The sequence below is a fragment of the Corticium candelabrum genome, chromosome 10, assembly GCF_963422355.1.
Source record: "Corticium candelabrum chromosome 10, ooCorCand1.1, whole genome shotgun sequence".
In the NCBI taxonomy this organism is placed as follows: domain Eukaryota; kingdom Metazoa; phylum Porifera; class Homoscleromorpha; order Homosclerophorida; family Plakinidae; genus Corticium; species Corticium candelabrum.
The window spans coordinates 4,822,107-4,838,652 of record NC_085094.1 but is presented as its reverse complement, the minus strand read 5'-3'; the positions used below and the strand labels follow the sequence as shown (position 1 = coordinate 4,838,652).

The window sequence follows — 16,546 nt, the reverse complement described above, 5'->3', positions numbered from 1 at the left end:
ATTTCTTCTCTCAACGGCAACATATCACAATCATAAAGTCAACGCGACTTACCAGCTTTGCGTATGAGTTGAGTAGCCAGATGTACTGAGCACACGTTTTCCAGTTTGTGGGTACGTCTTTCTGCAGCATGCACAGCAAGTGTTCTAGTAGTTGGTCGCAGTCATCCTTCTGTAACATCAACCAATTTTTTTTTAAAAATCCAATCTGAAATATCACATGCAAATACATACCAAATTGCCACCATGCTCGAGATGACTCTCGAGTGTCTTGTGAACTATAGAAGCAAATGCGGTTCTCACGTCCTTATTTGGACACTCAAGCAGCAAAGGTCTACAACAGAATCCATATTTTAAATACACACCTACGCACATATAGCAACGAAAAAGAAACACAAACAGACCCACCAGAAAGACATAAAAATAGAGAACCGGTGCAGCCAAACATGTTATTAACTAACCGTATGTGCTGGTAGCCGTTCTCGCCACTTAAATATTGAATGAGCCACTCACAAGCAAGAGCACTTCGATGTAAGAGATTGGCCAGTGTTTCGCACCACTTATCTGTTTCTCTCCTGCACATATTATGAAACAGCAAATCACATTCCAGCAATTAAGTCTACATAAATCTCTAGTAAAGAGAGAGACAGCAGTTGGGAGAGAAGAAATACAACAGACTATACTACAGCAATACTTCATTGTTACTAGAATTATTCCCGTTTGTGTGAGATTTAGCATAGAGGCTTCTCAAGGCCACTCGGGAAATTATAATGATGTAAACAGCAATCACAATTTTTTAAAAATTAAAAAGAAAAATACAAATACAAAAATAAAAATAGAAAAACAGCAATCATGAAGTGACCACTTTGACTCCTCCACAAGCATTTTCACCTGGAAGTACGACCCGACGGAAAGGGGTCTGGCTATGCGAGACTACACTTAACTGTGAACTCGTATCACTCAGTAGTTCAAGGGGATATTTTGATAGCAACTACCAGCTTAGCCAATGTATCCAGTAAAGAACTAACTGATTCCTGCACATGTATTTCCTAATGTTGCTGTCACATTCTGCATCATCACATACCCAATTTGCTGAAGTCAGCCCCTGTGAGTCAGGTTAGGCTTAGAGCCCCATCCCAGCTTTCATCCAAGATTCTACAGTTTTACCACCTTTAAAGGTGCTAATTGGCACTTGCCTAATAGGTTCCTGTTAGACTTTGTACTTAGACTTGAATTACTGTTAGACCACATATCAACCACTCATGATGATTAAGTTTCTGTGTGTAGTATTGACAGTCTAATGGTCATTTCAAGTTCACTAGTGCAGCAGAAGTTGATTGGTCAGTCACCTTAGCATCTCAGTGTGTTAATCTGAGTGGTCTACATGGTGGGTGGTTCAAAATGACAAAAGACAATTTCCTGAGCGAGAAAGATAACAACACAAAGATGCCTGGGATAACACAATGTCAGCCTTCATTAGTTAAAGCAAGCTTATTCAAATTTCTGGCACTATGATTAGCCTCTGCCTAGAAATAGGTGCTGCTGTTGAACTAACGTCTTGATAATAAATTTGGTCCAACCTCACTATGAGATAACTACATCCACTGCAAGTACAGCCAAATCGCATCTAAAATATTCACCAATAAACAAAGCATATTACCTCAGTCGGTCTTGGGTATGAAAGTATGTGTGGAATAAGAAGTTTACTGCTAGTTGTATGCTGCATATGCCGAGAGTACCCGTCGAGTCACCGGCAATGTACTCCTTGACAAAAATTCACACAACTACACACACGAATAAATATCTTTACAATAGAACTGCTCACCAAGTTAACTGACGTTAAATTGTTAATAAAACGAAAGTAATCTTCATTATAAACATCGCGATTTTTCATAAACTCGAGATTCTCTTCTTCAACCTACAAGTTTGGCAACATTTCGGACTAGCATGAAACAAGTGATATAAACGTGGCCTCACTGCTCTTTGAATTCTAACAGGCATTCGATCAGAGAAAATACCTCTGCTTTCTCCCTTCTCAACAAGGGCAGTCAATTGACTGAGGCCATCAACACCAACTTGAGCCAATGGAGACAATGGCTGAACATGTCTATATGAAGAAAAAAAAGTTATGTTCATCGAACAATCTTCTGAATGGCTAGACAAGTAGCCATGACATCTCAGTAGAAAAGATAAGCTAATTATGACTTTATTGGAATCTGTAGTGTTCTGATTATTGACTGCTTTGCAATACACTGTAGTGAGAAAGATTTTCAAAACTGGCAGCTACAGTTTCATTAAAAAAATTGCTCTATTTCTATAAATAAGGCATCACATAGATTTGTGTTGCACATGTATAAATAGCTCATTCTGAGTCAGAAAGCTAACCAAACACCTTTATGAATGGCATTAGATGACTGAACCAATACCACTGTAAGCAAACACGTTTAGAAATTGACAAAAGAAGCATGTAGGAATGAGAACTGTATAAATCACAACTTCTCACAGAAGGACAAAAGCAGCAATAGCTGTAAATGTAGTTTCGATGGGCTAGTGTACACTGACAGTAACCTGACCTGTTCAATTACAGATTGACTATAAACACTAATTGCAAATGAGTGCCTGATTTGATCAGCAGCTATGCAATAGTTCTTACTCCCTTTCCATATTGTCACCAAGTGATTTGTAAAACAGCATGTAAGCATTATAAGATCGCATTCTTACTTCACCTGAAATTGAACAAACACAAAGTAAAGAGCGTCACCAAGACTTACAATTACATACACAAACCAGTGTCATATGTCTTCGGCTTGTATTGTCCACCAAAGCACTCAGTCTCCAGGGTAGATTTGTTCATTTCAAACTCTTCAACAACAGTGTCACTAAATTTGTACCACTTGCCAGCACTAGGATTTGCTTTGTCAAACTTCATAAAGGGACCTCTGAAAGCAATAAATGTAACCAATCACAAGCATTATAATAACATTCTATAAACATACTCTTATGTACAAATCATGCACACACACACACACACACGTGCACGCACACAAACACACACACACACACACACACACACACACACACACACACACACACACACCTAAATCCTATGGTTGTTATGAGCTTAGTTGTTCATTCCTTCTACTAACTACACCAGCTTAAATGACACATGGTCCAGAAAAACAGAAACTTGGTTGACACCACTAGAAATGCTATTAGAAGTGTGCAGTTTTGTAAAAACATCTCAGTTCAATGTAAAAGTCAGCTTTTGCTGTCAATTCAAAATACTTAGTACACAGATGTTTTATCACAAAGATATGAAGGTGAGCAAGTGAGTGTTGGCTATTTCTCTATGTACCTCATGCTAACCCAATTCAACATTTGCAAAACAGTATTTCATAAGTAAAGTATGCTACTTCAACTACAGAGATAGAGACAATGCTGAATCGATACACACTTACAGACACATAATATTGTATGCAAATGATATTATAGAATGATGTGGCACCGTACGTTGCCTAAAGTGAATTAGCAGAATTGCTACAATTGCCAGATTCAAACTGTTATAGATAATATAAATAAACAACAAAACAATTTCAGTAAATACCTACTAAAAGTTAGAGTCAACATTTTACCTTTTGTCCTTGATAAACGAATAGTAGTGACCGGCATGTGCCTGACCGCTGTGTACAATTATACCAACAAGTTCATACACGATTGGTGCTTGTGGCATTACTGATTGACTTCCAGAGTCTAGAGAATAAGACTGAGTGGCTGTCAAATCTTGAGAGCTTAATTCTATTGCTTCTGATGATTCCTCCATCTCTTCTTCTTCATGGTCTTTATTTATGTCTGTCAGACCAAGAGCTTCGGCTGTGTAAGGTGCCATATCAATAGCCCAAGGAAACTAAACAAACAAGAAAGACAAAATTAAACAAGACAGAAAGTCCAGTAGAGCCACAGTCCAGAAAGAGCGTGAGAAAACTATCTAGAAATCACATTCCTGTATGTGGCCTTAGTGCTAAGACATCAAACTCTTCAGCAACATAACAGAGACAAAGATGCTAATGTAACTGATCAAATACTTATCCAGCATACTTCCTCCTGTTATTAGAGAATCCTCTCTTGGATCACTCCTGGTCCAATAGAGCTTTGGTAGTAGTATAAATGATCAGCAACTTTGGCTAGTACGGCTGTGTTAGGATACATTTGCATTTGGTAGTCTGCTACATTTTGAACAAATCTAGTTGTGGCAAACACTGCAGAGTGTAGTAGTAGTAGGCCATATTTCTTTAGGCCATGCATTTCATTTCAGTATTACAAATATAAAATGCAAAATACCTACAGAAAAATAATCATTGCATTTCAAAGCTCTTGATTCTTCCCAATCATATCCAAATCGCTTGAGATGTATGACAAGTGATTCAGGTAAAGTTTTGATACAGAGTCTCTTTGTAGCATCTCTCTACAACCCAAAACCTGTCTCATATCAAACACTCCATATCACACTAACATCTACTATACCTTCTCTCCACACTGTTCACAGAAGTAAGCATTATCTTTCTCTAAGTCTTCACCTTTCACAAACTGTTGCAAAGCTTCTTGAATAGTACAGCTCGAGTTGACACTCAACTGCAAGCTCCAAAATGCCTCGTTTGTCTCATAACGATGAGGGCAGTCCTTACAGATGATCTGATCAGTGAACATACCACCAAATGTCTTTTGAAATATCTCAGTTTTTCCTGCCGCCTAGAAACAAACAAAACGTGAGTTCGCCAAAACAAACTGGTTAATCGATTTGATTTGCCTTCAGCTGACTGTCTAATTGGTCTGTTAAATCACTAAAAAACTCAAATGCATCTTGTTGCTCCCGAATATTGACCGGCTGTCCCCATAACTTGAAATTCTTCCAGAACTGCTCAGGAATGTAGTGCTCCAGCTGACTGTCCAATAAATGAGCAAACACCTGCTGCATTTGAAAGAACGTGCTAAACAAAGTTGCCTTGTAAACCAATAAGAAACTCTTTGTAACATATGACTAACTGTTCTTCATCCATCTCCGAGTTGTCTACTGCCAAAAGAGCCTGTTAAGCATCAAACAAGTTTTGCCATTGATAAAGTCTTCATGTTTGCTGTATACATACATCGACAACAGCTGGTTGCATGTATAACTGCTGCATAACTGAGTTCATGTAGCATGTGGCACCTCCATTCTTCAGGCCAACAAATCCACATTTGGCTCGAGGTGCAACAGGTGGCTGAAACTGGAGAGTAAATGCAAGAATGAGCTGACAAATTGATACAGTACAGTACATGAGAAATACATAAACATGAAACTAGTAGCAAACATCTCTGCTGATTAATAAACACACAAACCAACATCCAAAAACATACCATGACAGCTTGCAACAGACTACACAACAGTCTACACACAGAAATTAAAGCAAAACTTGCTGACTAATCAACAGTCAACTGCTGAAATCACTAGCAGTGAAATCCACATACACTGACATACATACAATTCATACAACTCATAAATTAATCATCTATCAATTCTAAATCCATTACCTCCCACTCTTTAGCTATTTCAGGGTTGAATGAGTGATGCCTTGATGTCAGATGATCAACAATTTCTTTCATATTTTCTGCACAACTTTCAGCAAGTGTCACCAACAGTTCGTGAGCAGCTTCTTGTGACTGAGCTGTATTACACCTAAATAAATATCAAAAACCAATTTACAACACAACTAACTCCAGTGTGAAGATGCCTAAACACCTGGGACTAATACGAGACGTTGGGCCAGATGTTCCCGATCTCTGCAGCATGACAGTTGATGCAGGAAACAGAAAATCATCCAACACCTCTTTCACTAGACTAGATCCTGCAACAATAATAAAATTACTTGGTGATCAAGAATTCATGACACTAAACATTTTATCCATGCTGTTTAGAGATTAAGCTTTACATTTGACTACTCTTGGCTTTAATCAACAAAAAACAGGTATGTAACTCCTCCATTTGTAAAAAAGGTAATTTCAGTCACTGAGGTGTTCTAGTAAAGTGTAATTGTCCAAAATATACATCAAACTCTACTTGACTACAATTCTAGAACGAATTATAGAATTGCAGGCATTGCTGGCAAGATTGATAAAGGCACTAGTCTTTTTACTATGTAGTATAGATTGTCTGATATGTCCCTCTGGTAGTCTGGGAGAATCTTCACACCTGAGACTCTGTTAGTCTTTGCACCCCTCTGCTGCTCTTCATACCTTCTGGTAGTCTTCACAACCCTCTTTTAGTCCTAATACCCCTCTAGCAGTCTATATATTTTAACTAGAATTCTAAAAACATTTTCTCTGAAAAAATAAATAGATGTAGGGATTGTATAAAAAGTAACAGAAACAAGATCTATAGATAATATGAACAGAAGCCACACATTATTAGTGAATCCTTCCAACCCCAAAAATGTAACATGTAGGGAATGTGGGGTTGGAAGGATTCACTAACGATGCCTGGCTTCTGTTCACATTATCTATAGATCTTGTTTCTGTTACTTTTTATACAATCCCTACATCTACTTAGGGTGTACATGTCTTCATTACGGCCTGTATGCCTTTTCTAGAGCATGTCTAAGATTTAGCGCGTTTCATTAGCATTAATTAAACCTGTTTATACATGTATGTAACAGCTTTTGTTAGACATGATTCAGAGGTAGTTTACTCAAGTGGTGGTTAAGTCTACAGGGTAGATACTGTACCATGGTATCCTAGCGCACATTGCATGAATATGGATCCTAATTTTTAGTGCCTTCGCATAGTTCTTTCTTCTGTGCGTGTACACCCTGAAAGAAGAAATTTGTGCGAGAGAAAAATTCAAGCGATTTGTGCGATCACAAGCCCATCGCACACCATAAATTCCACATATATTTTTACCTTGCACACGATCTTATTGCGCATGGCCTTATTGTCGCACAAATTAATTCCGCACAAGTAGTGATGTTTCTAGAAAAAGCACAATTTTTCTCCCGCACAAATTTCTTCTTTCAGGGTAATTGAATATGCAACGGCAGTTGGAATAGAACTTGGCTTAGTAGTCAAAACCAAAGATTATCACATATGGGATATGCGTTGCAAATGTTGAGTTCCCGTATAAATTGCTATGTGAACGTAATTATTTGTCAATTTTGCTCCTGTGTGCGACCCAGATCGCAAACAATTTCAGACTAGATCGGACAATAGCAAACATGATCAAATTACACAGTTTTGGCAATAAACTCTTTCATAAACGCATTTGGCCTATCTGATTGGCTCTTCGTCCATTGTCTCTGGTTGCCATGGACAAGCAATCGCAAATACTGCTCTGTGATTGGCCCAAACTGTGCAATAGCGTTGATGACAGTCGTTGGATCAAATCTGCTTGAAAGAAACACAATTTTTAATAAACATTGATTTCGGTTTCTCTAGTCACCAAAAGAATAGAGTTCAGGTAACTCTAAAGCGTTTTCTCAAGTTTCACAGCCGTACCTAACGTACAAAAAGAGATATACGTGGAGAAGAAGAAGAAAGAAGAACAAAATTGGTGCATGGGCATCCAAGGCTAGCAACCATTTTCTAGGTTGTTAGATCATTAGTGACCAAAACGAAAATAGGATATAGTACACGACGTACAAACATTTCATTTCGTTGATTTTGACAAATTTTAGTTTTCATTTACTATGTTTTTCTCTATAACCCGGGCAATCCCTACATACAGGGTACTACCGTATCCTGTGATACTTATACTGATCTACTAATCCATGGCCATACGACCTTCTACTAGGTTTTGTACTTCCCTCCTTTTGTATCCCTCTCCTAGTCATTGTGCCATTCTAGTACACTCTCCTGCTATGTTCCTATGCCCCTCTACCACATTTCAGAGTGTGTTTACATTATGACAAGATCTTGCTTAAACAATGCATACTTTGCCTCTTGTCTACTCCTTGGCAAGAGAAAAGCGTTGCTATTAGCTTCAAATGTCCAGCAAGTAAAGTGACAGCACTGGGATCACCTAAACAAAGCAATACATAAACATTACAACATATACCAAACTAGACAAACCATTATAAATGCATTTTCATGATGTACTCAGCTGTAAATGCAAGTCACACACACACACACACACACACACACACACACACACACACACACACACACACACACACACACACACACACACACACACACACACACACACATACACACACACACACACGCACACACACACACACACACACACACACACACACACACACACACACACACACGCACACGCACAGAACAAAGACAGATAAATTAATTAAACCTCACCATAAGAAAATCTACATAAGGTAAACCATGAACTAAATTAACATAATACCAGCAGACAATCCTGGGCTCGTGATAACACTGTCAAGCCAGTTCATTTCTTGTTCCAGCATTTCATTAGGCTTTACATTCAGGTCTTCTTGCTCTTGTTCTAGAAAAATCATAATTAACAAAACAGCAACCAAATCAAAGCAACAACTACTAACATTATCACCTACCCGATAGTCGATTCAGCAAACAACACCTCATCTTAAAATATTCAGTGCACCGACATAACAACCTGACATGATGCAAAGTACAAATCATCACATAGACAGCTACTTATATTTCACTTCATTCACTTACTGTCTGTGTGTACCACGAACACTGGCAGCAGGTGACCAAAGAGGAACAGGAGCATTAAGAAGCACGCAAAGCAAAAATTTTCTAGGACTGTCAGTTTCAGGTCGGTCTAGAACAAAAAGTATAATGATTAATAGCAATTCAGGAAGTAAAAATTGCCTTTGGTAATACAGCATCTGCGAACACTACTTCTCTAGTGATGTTACAAGCAACTCATCAGCAAGTAGCAAGGTACAGTAACTACTAGCGAGTATTAGTTTTCCCTCGAGGGTCTTACGCGTAAACAGCTAATCCTGTTAAAAGAGCTCCCTATCTTCAAAGACTAACAGAACAGATATACAACAAAACTTTCTACACACCGTCAACAATTCACTGAGTCTGTCTACTAAATAGTGCATAAGTGTTGATGCTGCATCACCTGTTTGAATCATATGCCATGCTATCTATGAGCTCATCCACAAACTGACTATTCATGTCACATGCTTGACTTAGCAATTACTTGTATGTCAGCATCAATTATTGTGTTAGAAACAACTGTATCAGAATGTCAAAAATTCTTAATAGAACATATGTATAGAGTTAGGCCGTTATATGCTTGTCATTTAAGTGGTCACAATGACAGAGGGTTTTCTAAAGTTAAGTATACATTTCAGTCAATGTACATTTTTTAATTGACTGGTTTCCAGTTGTCGATGCGGTAGGCTAAGGGCTGCGGTTTGGTAGTAACCATATATGGCAAATCACTTAGCCTGCATTAACATTGAAGCTATTTCTAATACTGGATCCCTTTCATTTGACAGAAGATGACTTTCCTGGAGCCAAATTAGCCACCAGCCATTGAAATGCAAGGCATTAGAGCAGCCTAGGTGGCTTGTTTGTCGCGACATAGCTCATTCGGGTGTATGGAAGGCGGAATTGTGAAACAATACAGTACTTGACAGTGTTCTTTGAATTACCTTCTAATCAACTTTTTATCTGCTTGCAGAGTGAAGGCTGTCATGGTGAGAACTTCTCACCCAGAAGTATGACGCGGCGGGAAAAAGTCTGGTTATGCACGACTAAGAAGGACGTTGGAGGAGCTCCAAAAGGATGGAACCATCTACTATTCAACTTTCCGCAGTTACAGCTACTGATGTCCTAACAAGTAACTATGATAACCATGAACACAACAAGTAGTCGGCATTATAGCTACTAACATGATCTCGCCCAAGAAGACACAAACAGTTACAAGGCATGTCAGAGTAGGCGTGTTTCTAACCAAATACGGTTACTACCCAAGTACACGGAAGTGGAAAGAGGTCAAATTAAACACATTCTCTTTATCCCTACAACACATCAACTTTAATACTAAAGTCAAACCTCGTTATTCCGAGTACGTTTGTCCCGTGGGTTTCTGTCGGACTAGCAGGACTGTTGAATTATCGGTAAAAATATACAGTGACCATGTAGACTCGTTCTTGTCAGAAAGTGAGGGTGTCGGATTATCAGGTGTCAGAGTAAATGAGGCCTGACTGTGTACATCCCACCCAACCCACCCAAGTCTACTGATCTACTTGACGTTGAAGACTACTCTCTTGTAGCAGATCATTCTGCTGTTATATAGCCATAGGTGCACTGACAACAGTTCATGTAGCTTGAAAACAGTCTGAAACATTGTTAGATAATCTTTGGCTTTCTATGCATATGTGGCAAATAAAAGAACACACTTGTTAGTTAATGTGCAATGAGACGTATCCCAATAATCTTAGACAAAACTACACAGAAATGTCTGTCTTACACGACATGCTTGCACATTCCTATGCCATTAGTTTCAACACCATAATCTACAGCTCTCAAACATTCACAATAGCTGGTAATCTCATAGTGAGTAGAGAGCTCTGAACAACTAGACCAATATTTGTTGCTTGAATTACGTGTTCAGCTACAGATATTAAATTTCTTGGGCTCAGACATAAAAACAGTTATTAACCAAATCTTTTAGGTTAATGTACAAACATGGGAGTCGCTTGGGCTAAGTGACATTTAGCTGCCATGAGCATGTAACCTACATTTTAAATCACCAATTCATTGTGAGTTTCTAGTAAAAAGCATATTGTCTACACATACAATGACAACAAAAATGATATAGGAACAATTAGATAGAGAATTACAGCACAAATCAAACTAATACCGGCTTTACACTAGATGATTTGACTCGAGCCTGGCCCATGCTAATTTGGCATGATTGGTGGCATGTTTAGACTATCCGGGCTAACTGGGTGTGGTGGTGCGTTTGGCATGCTTTGCGCAAGCGCATGAAGAAGACGTTACTCTTTTTGCTTCTAATCTTATTTTGTTGATTCTGGAGCAAAACCTTTCTAAAAGATTCTTTGAAATGTTCATCAAAGTCTTCAAGGTTGCAAATACAGGACGAGAAATACGGGAATACGCAGAGGGAAATATACTATAGGTATTGTTGCCCAGTAACACGAAAATATGTAACACGTAGTTTGCTTAGCTCGCGCCTGGCCCTATGGTTTAGCTCGGACTATTTTAGCACGGGCTAAATGCACTTAGCTCGAGCCAACATCGTTTACACAGGGCTAAATTAGCACGGGCCAGTTTGGTTCGAGTCAAATCGTCTAGTGTAAAGCCGGTATAAGTAATAAGTTCTAACTGTTCAGTCAACAAAGTAAACAACTCCATATAAAAACGAGAATCTTTACAAAATATCAACAATACAACTACATCGATAAATAAAAATAGTCGTGTATCATTTACCTGCTGGAGCTTGAGCCACCTTGTTAAACTGTTCAACTGCAACCTCACGAACCTGCACAGACCAGTAGAATGTTACCTACTCAACACAAAAATATATGGTGATGACAAAATCAAACCTCTTTGGATGGGCAAGTTAAGAGAACATCGACAATAAAAGTGTTTACATGAGGAAGATTGTACATGATAGCTAAAATGAGATAATATTTATCACATATACTGACATGACACATCACAGTCGTGAGTAACTTACAGGTATTTCCTCGTCTAAGCAAACATGTGACGAACAGCTCCAAAGCCATTCTGGCTATAAAGGCATCCTGGAACAAAACCAATTAGTTATGTAAACAAAGTAGAATATATTTGACATTTTGCCATGACACACACACACACACACACACACACACACACACACACACACACACGCACATGCACACACACACACACACACACACACACACACACACACACACACACACACACACACACACATACACACCTGCATAAACACGGATCCATACATGTCCAAATGCGAGCATACATGCGCATAGGCACATGCATGCACACACAGAAACGTTGCTGCAAACTTCTATCAAAATTCTAATTATTGCCTTCTACACATATACCTTTGGTAACAATTCTTCATTTAGCTGATGTGTAGCACTTCTAGAAATCGTCTCATCCTGCCATAAGATATTCACTTGCTGCAACTGGCCTATGGCAGCAGCCCAAGCAACATGCATGACAGATAAAACTGTCTCACGGAATTCATTCTCACTCATCGTCTACGACAGAATGTAACATGAGACCACCTCGACTACCATTTGTCTTATAGCATACCACTGCAGCATTGCATGCTAACCCATCGTCTTCGTGAGGTTGTTCTGTATGTACAGAGTCACCGTTATAAGAACTGGCCGAAACTGACAAAGATGCTGCAGCAGTTGCCACTGGCTGTGATACACCATCCGGTCCACAAAGTAGATACCTGCAGTAACAGATTAAGATAATAACTGAAAGAAGAAGATACGACAACGCTAACCAGACAACGCGTAACAGCTGTAAATAAAATTCTTGCCGAACTTCATAGTCTACCGTATCGGGTACCATGCTTGATTCAAGGAGATTGATTATAAACCTAAAGTGCAACAAAAACACAAAAATCAAAACCTAAATAGACAAAAAAAGGCAAAACCAATATACAGAGAACTACACCCAGACAGCAGTTACATTCTTCCATATACTAGTAGTAGTCATGTTGGTATCACTTCAAGTGTTCCCAACATAACCATTAGTCATAGTGCAAGTTAACAGCTAGACTAAAAAAGCCTGTAAGATCTCCACCACCAGCTCCTACTGCATGTTCACACACGTCCTTCAACACACCCATCTTACAACATACACGTCCCTGCATACTGCTGCCGGTTACATCAGTGTGGAAAATAGGGAATTATTTTGGCTCGAACAGACTGAGCCTAGGTAGGACATTCTTGTATGGTGTTACATGTATAACTAAGTGCCTCCCCTACTGCAGCCATTTTGCATGTAATTTTTTACAACCAACTTCCAAGGGAGAAATGGCGTTAAAGGCAGCTGAGGTTGTCTCTGGAAAAAGCATGCTAGGAGGCACCTAAGTTCATGCAATTAACAGTTACACCATTGGAAAGGCCATCATGTGCTAGGAAACAAGGTTTACACTACCATGTACGCGTAAGGGTGGATGTTTTGTCCAAACATGTCCCAACACTGGTGCAGTATTTGGTGGGACATTGTCCTCCGTCCCACCGTTATTTTCCACACTGTACATGAAGCATGAACCAACCAGAAACCATGCTTTAGACCATATCCTGTCAGCCTCATCATTCCAGCACCTCCTTCCGACAAAAGTGTACATGTAACCATAGCAAATAGATCATTTACATTGATATTGAAATAGTCAAACATATTACTTGACCTGACAGTACACTACAGTGTACATACAACCAATGTAGTCAGAATAACAAGGGCTGACAGCAATGAAACAAGAGACCCAATGGCAGAACGCTACTCCACAAAAATATTACTTTCAAAATTTGCTAAATGACAAGCAGTTCTATCACTTCCAAGCAATAGAAATAACAAACATCAAGCAAGAACCTTCCAAGAAATTCAAAAATGCAACCATGGAAACATTTCCTCTTATAGTCAACATCTACTTCATACAAAAGATACAGCAATCAAACAATTTAAGCTCTGCATGTAAACAAAGCCAACAAACATGATATACAATACAAAAGGTTGATAGGCAGACTAACAAACAACTAACACACAAACAAGGGATCAGACAAGTAAACAGAGTCACCAACAAACAACAAGAAACCAGCTAAAAACAACAAACACCTGTGGCCATTCGCTTTTAGCAAATAAGCGCAAAATTGATCGGCACTAACAGCAGGAGATGCACCTTCAGTAGTTGGCATCAACTTACCACTGAGAATCTATAAACACAAGTCTATTAACTGTATCAACCTTCTACACTACTAGTATTTGTGGAACACAAAAAAACTGTACAACGGACTGAGCAAAAGCAAACAGCATCCTATCTAGGACACCACACACACACACACACACACACACACACACACACACACACACACACACACACACACACACACACACACACACACACACACACACACACACACACACACACACACACACACACACACACGATCAAAATCAGCCAGTATAAATGGCTAATGCCCCATAACTCAACATCGTGTTGTCCTCAAACAAGTCACATACTCTCATATTTGTGTGCAACTAAATTTTGCTATAACATATGGAAATTATATTGCATCTTTAGAAGTGTACCTAGGTGCAAATATCCATACAACTACCCAAACATGTGCAAGCAGTAAAATGGATAAACATACAGCGAAATATAATGCCTAATTAGAACTACATAGCGATTACTTCCAAGCATAAAAAATACAAAAGTGGCATTAACAAAAAATGTCATTATCACATTACAACCCACCTCCAGATTATACAAGAGTCGGAATGTTGTCATGTCTGGGTCTTTGTATGTCAGCAATCTTTGTAGAACATATCCAACAGACACAATATCTGAAGTCTACAAAATAGCTACTCAACAGAGATCATTGAAACAATCACAGAATAACAGTGCAACCTGACTGCTTTCCACAATCTCATCAAAAGCCTTAACAACGTCTGGATCATTAGGTAAAAGCATTAGCAGTGATCGAGTTCTAGTTGCTATTCTGCAACACGTTTGCAGTCAAATTTTAGATAAACTCAACAATGTGTAACTTAGTCGTTACAAACCTGGAGTCACCAAGATCGGCAAACTGGTACAGCCTTGTAAATGTGTCTTTTCTCTTGCTTATCAAGTGACTAGGAAACTGTTGCTCCATATCTAGTTGATAAATGCGCCTGCTGGAACTCTTCAAACCAACACAACAACTGATTAGACATCACACAAAACTTCTATTTGCCAACATGAAAGAAATTTATCTTCTGCAATAGTACTGCTTAGTGCTAGCCTGTCCAACTTATTCTACTGTATTATACAAAGATATATGCAGCACCTACTCAATAACTCTGTTTACCATTGGCAAATAAACAAACACCACAGCAGTCTAACTTGAGAAGTCACACTCCACATAAGTATGTCCAGACTCTGACAATGTATGTGATTATTATAACCATGTTACATGAATAGGACTTCTCAGCATTTCTTATGGTGATTGAAACAGCAGGGTTTTGTTTCTAGTCTCACAAGCTAGTACTTCTTTTCTGTACAAGAGTGGACATAAACTCACTCACTCACACTCCCCCCCCCCACACACACACACGACTCTTCTCTTGATGTCCTGCCAAAATAATATTCACTTCAGATGCACTTTCTCAAAATTGCTCTTATGTCACTTTATGCCATTTCTCTTCTTACAGAAAGAGAAGTCAAACTAGTAATTGTCCCCACACCTACATTGCGGACTTCTTATTCACATGGAGCAAATACAAATACCTCTTGAAATTGACATGACAAAAAGATGAATAAAAATAAATCTTTCCCAACAGTTTTCTACAAAAACAGTACTTTCGATGACAGAATTTTAATATAGATTTGCATCCTAGATTAGCCTCTTTAATTACTAACTTCCACATCACTTAAAACAATATTAATTAATGTATTTGACCTGTTACACAATACAGTGGTTCCTCCTGTTTGGAACAACCCCCAAAGCCCATTAAACTTGGTCATAAACCGAAGGCGGTCTCTCATAGAGGTGAGTATTCTATTAGTCATGTATCTCGGGTGCATGACCATTCTTGCTGTAATTAAGTGGGGGTCACACATTAGAAGAGTCGCAAGGACTACTTATATATGCATCAGAATAATTAATTCTACATATAATAATGTAGTTAAAATAAAGTATATTAAAACTGTATCAGCGAGTGTCTGATAAATTCGGATGACTCAGTTTCATGTACAAACATACCTCATTTCTTTTGTATGCAGAGACAAAAGTGTTACTGATCTTTATAGATACAACTGCCTCATCTTTGAAACCGAGTTGATACAGCATCTGGTAGTTTTTGTTCTGCAGCAACTACCACCACAAAAGAGTAACCAAGTTGATAGAACAATGCACGATAAATAAAAACACACAAGCCCAGTGCCAAAGTAGATTTGTAACTTGTCCGTGGTAGTTCTTAAACAGGCTGATAGTCTTTGACGTAGAGAAATAAGAGTCTCATTGCTGTGACACTGGAAAATAAACACAAGCATCAATAGTAAAAGTCCAGACAACACAAAGCAAAAGACATGTTACAAAATAAGACAGTTTAATGGCAACTAGTTTTAACTTTCTTCTCATGTGCTAACCTGTGTGTGTGTGTGTGTGCATGTGTGTGTGTGTGTGTGTGTGTGTGTGTGTGTGTGTGTGCACGTGTGTGTCCATCCTCTAAAATCGTTTTCCACCGTAGTTACATCTATTCTTCAATTATTATGCCTAAGATACTACTTTTCCAGCAGTGTAATTTCACGTGACAAAGCCAGAGTTTAAAGTAATCTGATTTACTTTAGATCATACTAATAATGATA

General features: G+C 38.6%; 1 protein-coding gene across 1 annotated transcript in view; it reads right to left on the bottom strand.

Annotated features, from left to right (window-relative positions):
- LOC134185289 (ubiquitin carboxyl-terminal hydrolase 24-like) overlaps positions 1–16,546 on the bottom strand; it is a 35,345-nt gene that overhangs the window by 5,310 nt on the left and 13,489 nt on the right. The window contains exons 25-56 of the mRNA XM_062653070.1: positions 16,112–16,210; positions 15,942–16,052; positions 14,764–14,882; positions 14,609–14,699; positions 14,456–14,551; positions 13,816–13,913; positions 12,479–12,574; positions 12,277–12,424; positions 12,063–12,221; positions 11,690–11,756; positions 11,556–11,626; positions 11,440–11,491; positions 8,683–8,788; positions 8,556–8,617; positions 8,390–8,488; positions 7,955–8,041; positions 5,771–5,876; positions 5,563–5,707; positions 5,139–5,258; positions 5,038–5,078; positions 4,802–4,982; positions 4,519–4,743; positions 4,340–4,459; positions 3,630–3,901; positions 2,785–2,936; positions 2,651–2,723; positions 1,975–2,104; positions 1,823–1,915; positions 1,658–1,761; positions 459–572; positions 232–331; positions 53–169 (exon numbers count right to left, since the gene is read on the bottom strand). Of these exons, the coding sequence (XP_062509054.1) occupies positions 53–169; positions 232–331; positions 459–572; positions 1,658–1,761; positions 1,823–1,915; positions 1,975–2,104; positions 2,651–2,723; positions 2,785–2,936; positions 3,630–3,901; positions 4,340–4,459; positions 4,519–4,743; positions 4,802–4,982; positions 5,038–5,078; positions 5,139–5,258; positions 5,563–5,707; positions 5,771–5,876; positions 7,955–8,041; positions 8,390–8,488; positions 8,556–8,617; positions 8,683–8,788; positions 11,440–11,491; positions 11,556–11,626; positions 11,690–11,756; positions 12,063–12,221; positions 12,277–12,424; positions 12,479–12,574; positions 13,816–13,913; positions 14,456–14,551; positions 14,609–14,699; positions 14,764–14,882; positions 15,942–16,052; positions 16,112–16,210 (3,654 nt within the window). The remainder of the gene's footprint in view (positions 1–52; positions 170–231; positions 332–458; positions 573–1,657; positions 1,762–1,822; positions 1,916–1,974; positions 2,105–2,650; positions 2,724–2,784; positions 2,937–3,629; positions 3,902–4,339; positions 4,460–4,518; positions 4,744–4,801; positions 4,983–5,037; positions 5,079–5,138; positions 5,259–5,562; positions 5,708–5,770; positions 5,877–7,954; positions 8,042–8,389; positions 8,489–8,555; positions 8,618–8,682; positions 8,789–11,439; positions 11,492–11,555; positions 11,627–11,689; positions 11,757–12,062; positions 12,222–12,276; positions 12,425–12,478; positions 12,575–13,815; positions 13,914–14,455; positions 14,552–14,608; positions 14,700–14,763; positions 14,883–15,941; positions 16,053–16,111; positions 16,211–16,546) is intronic.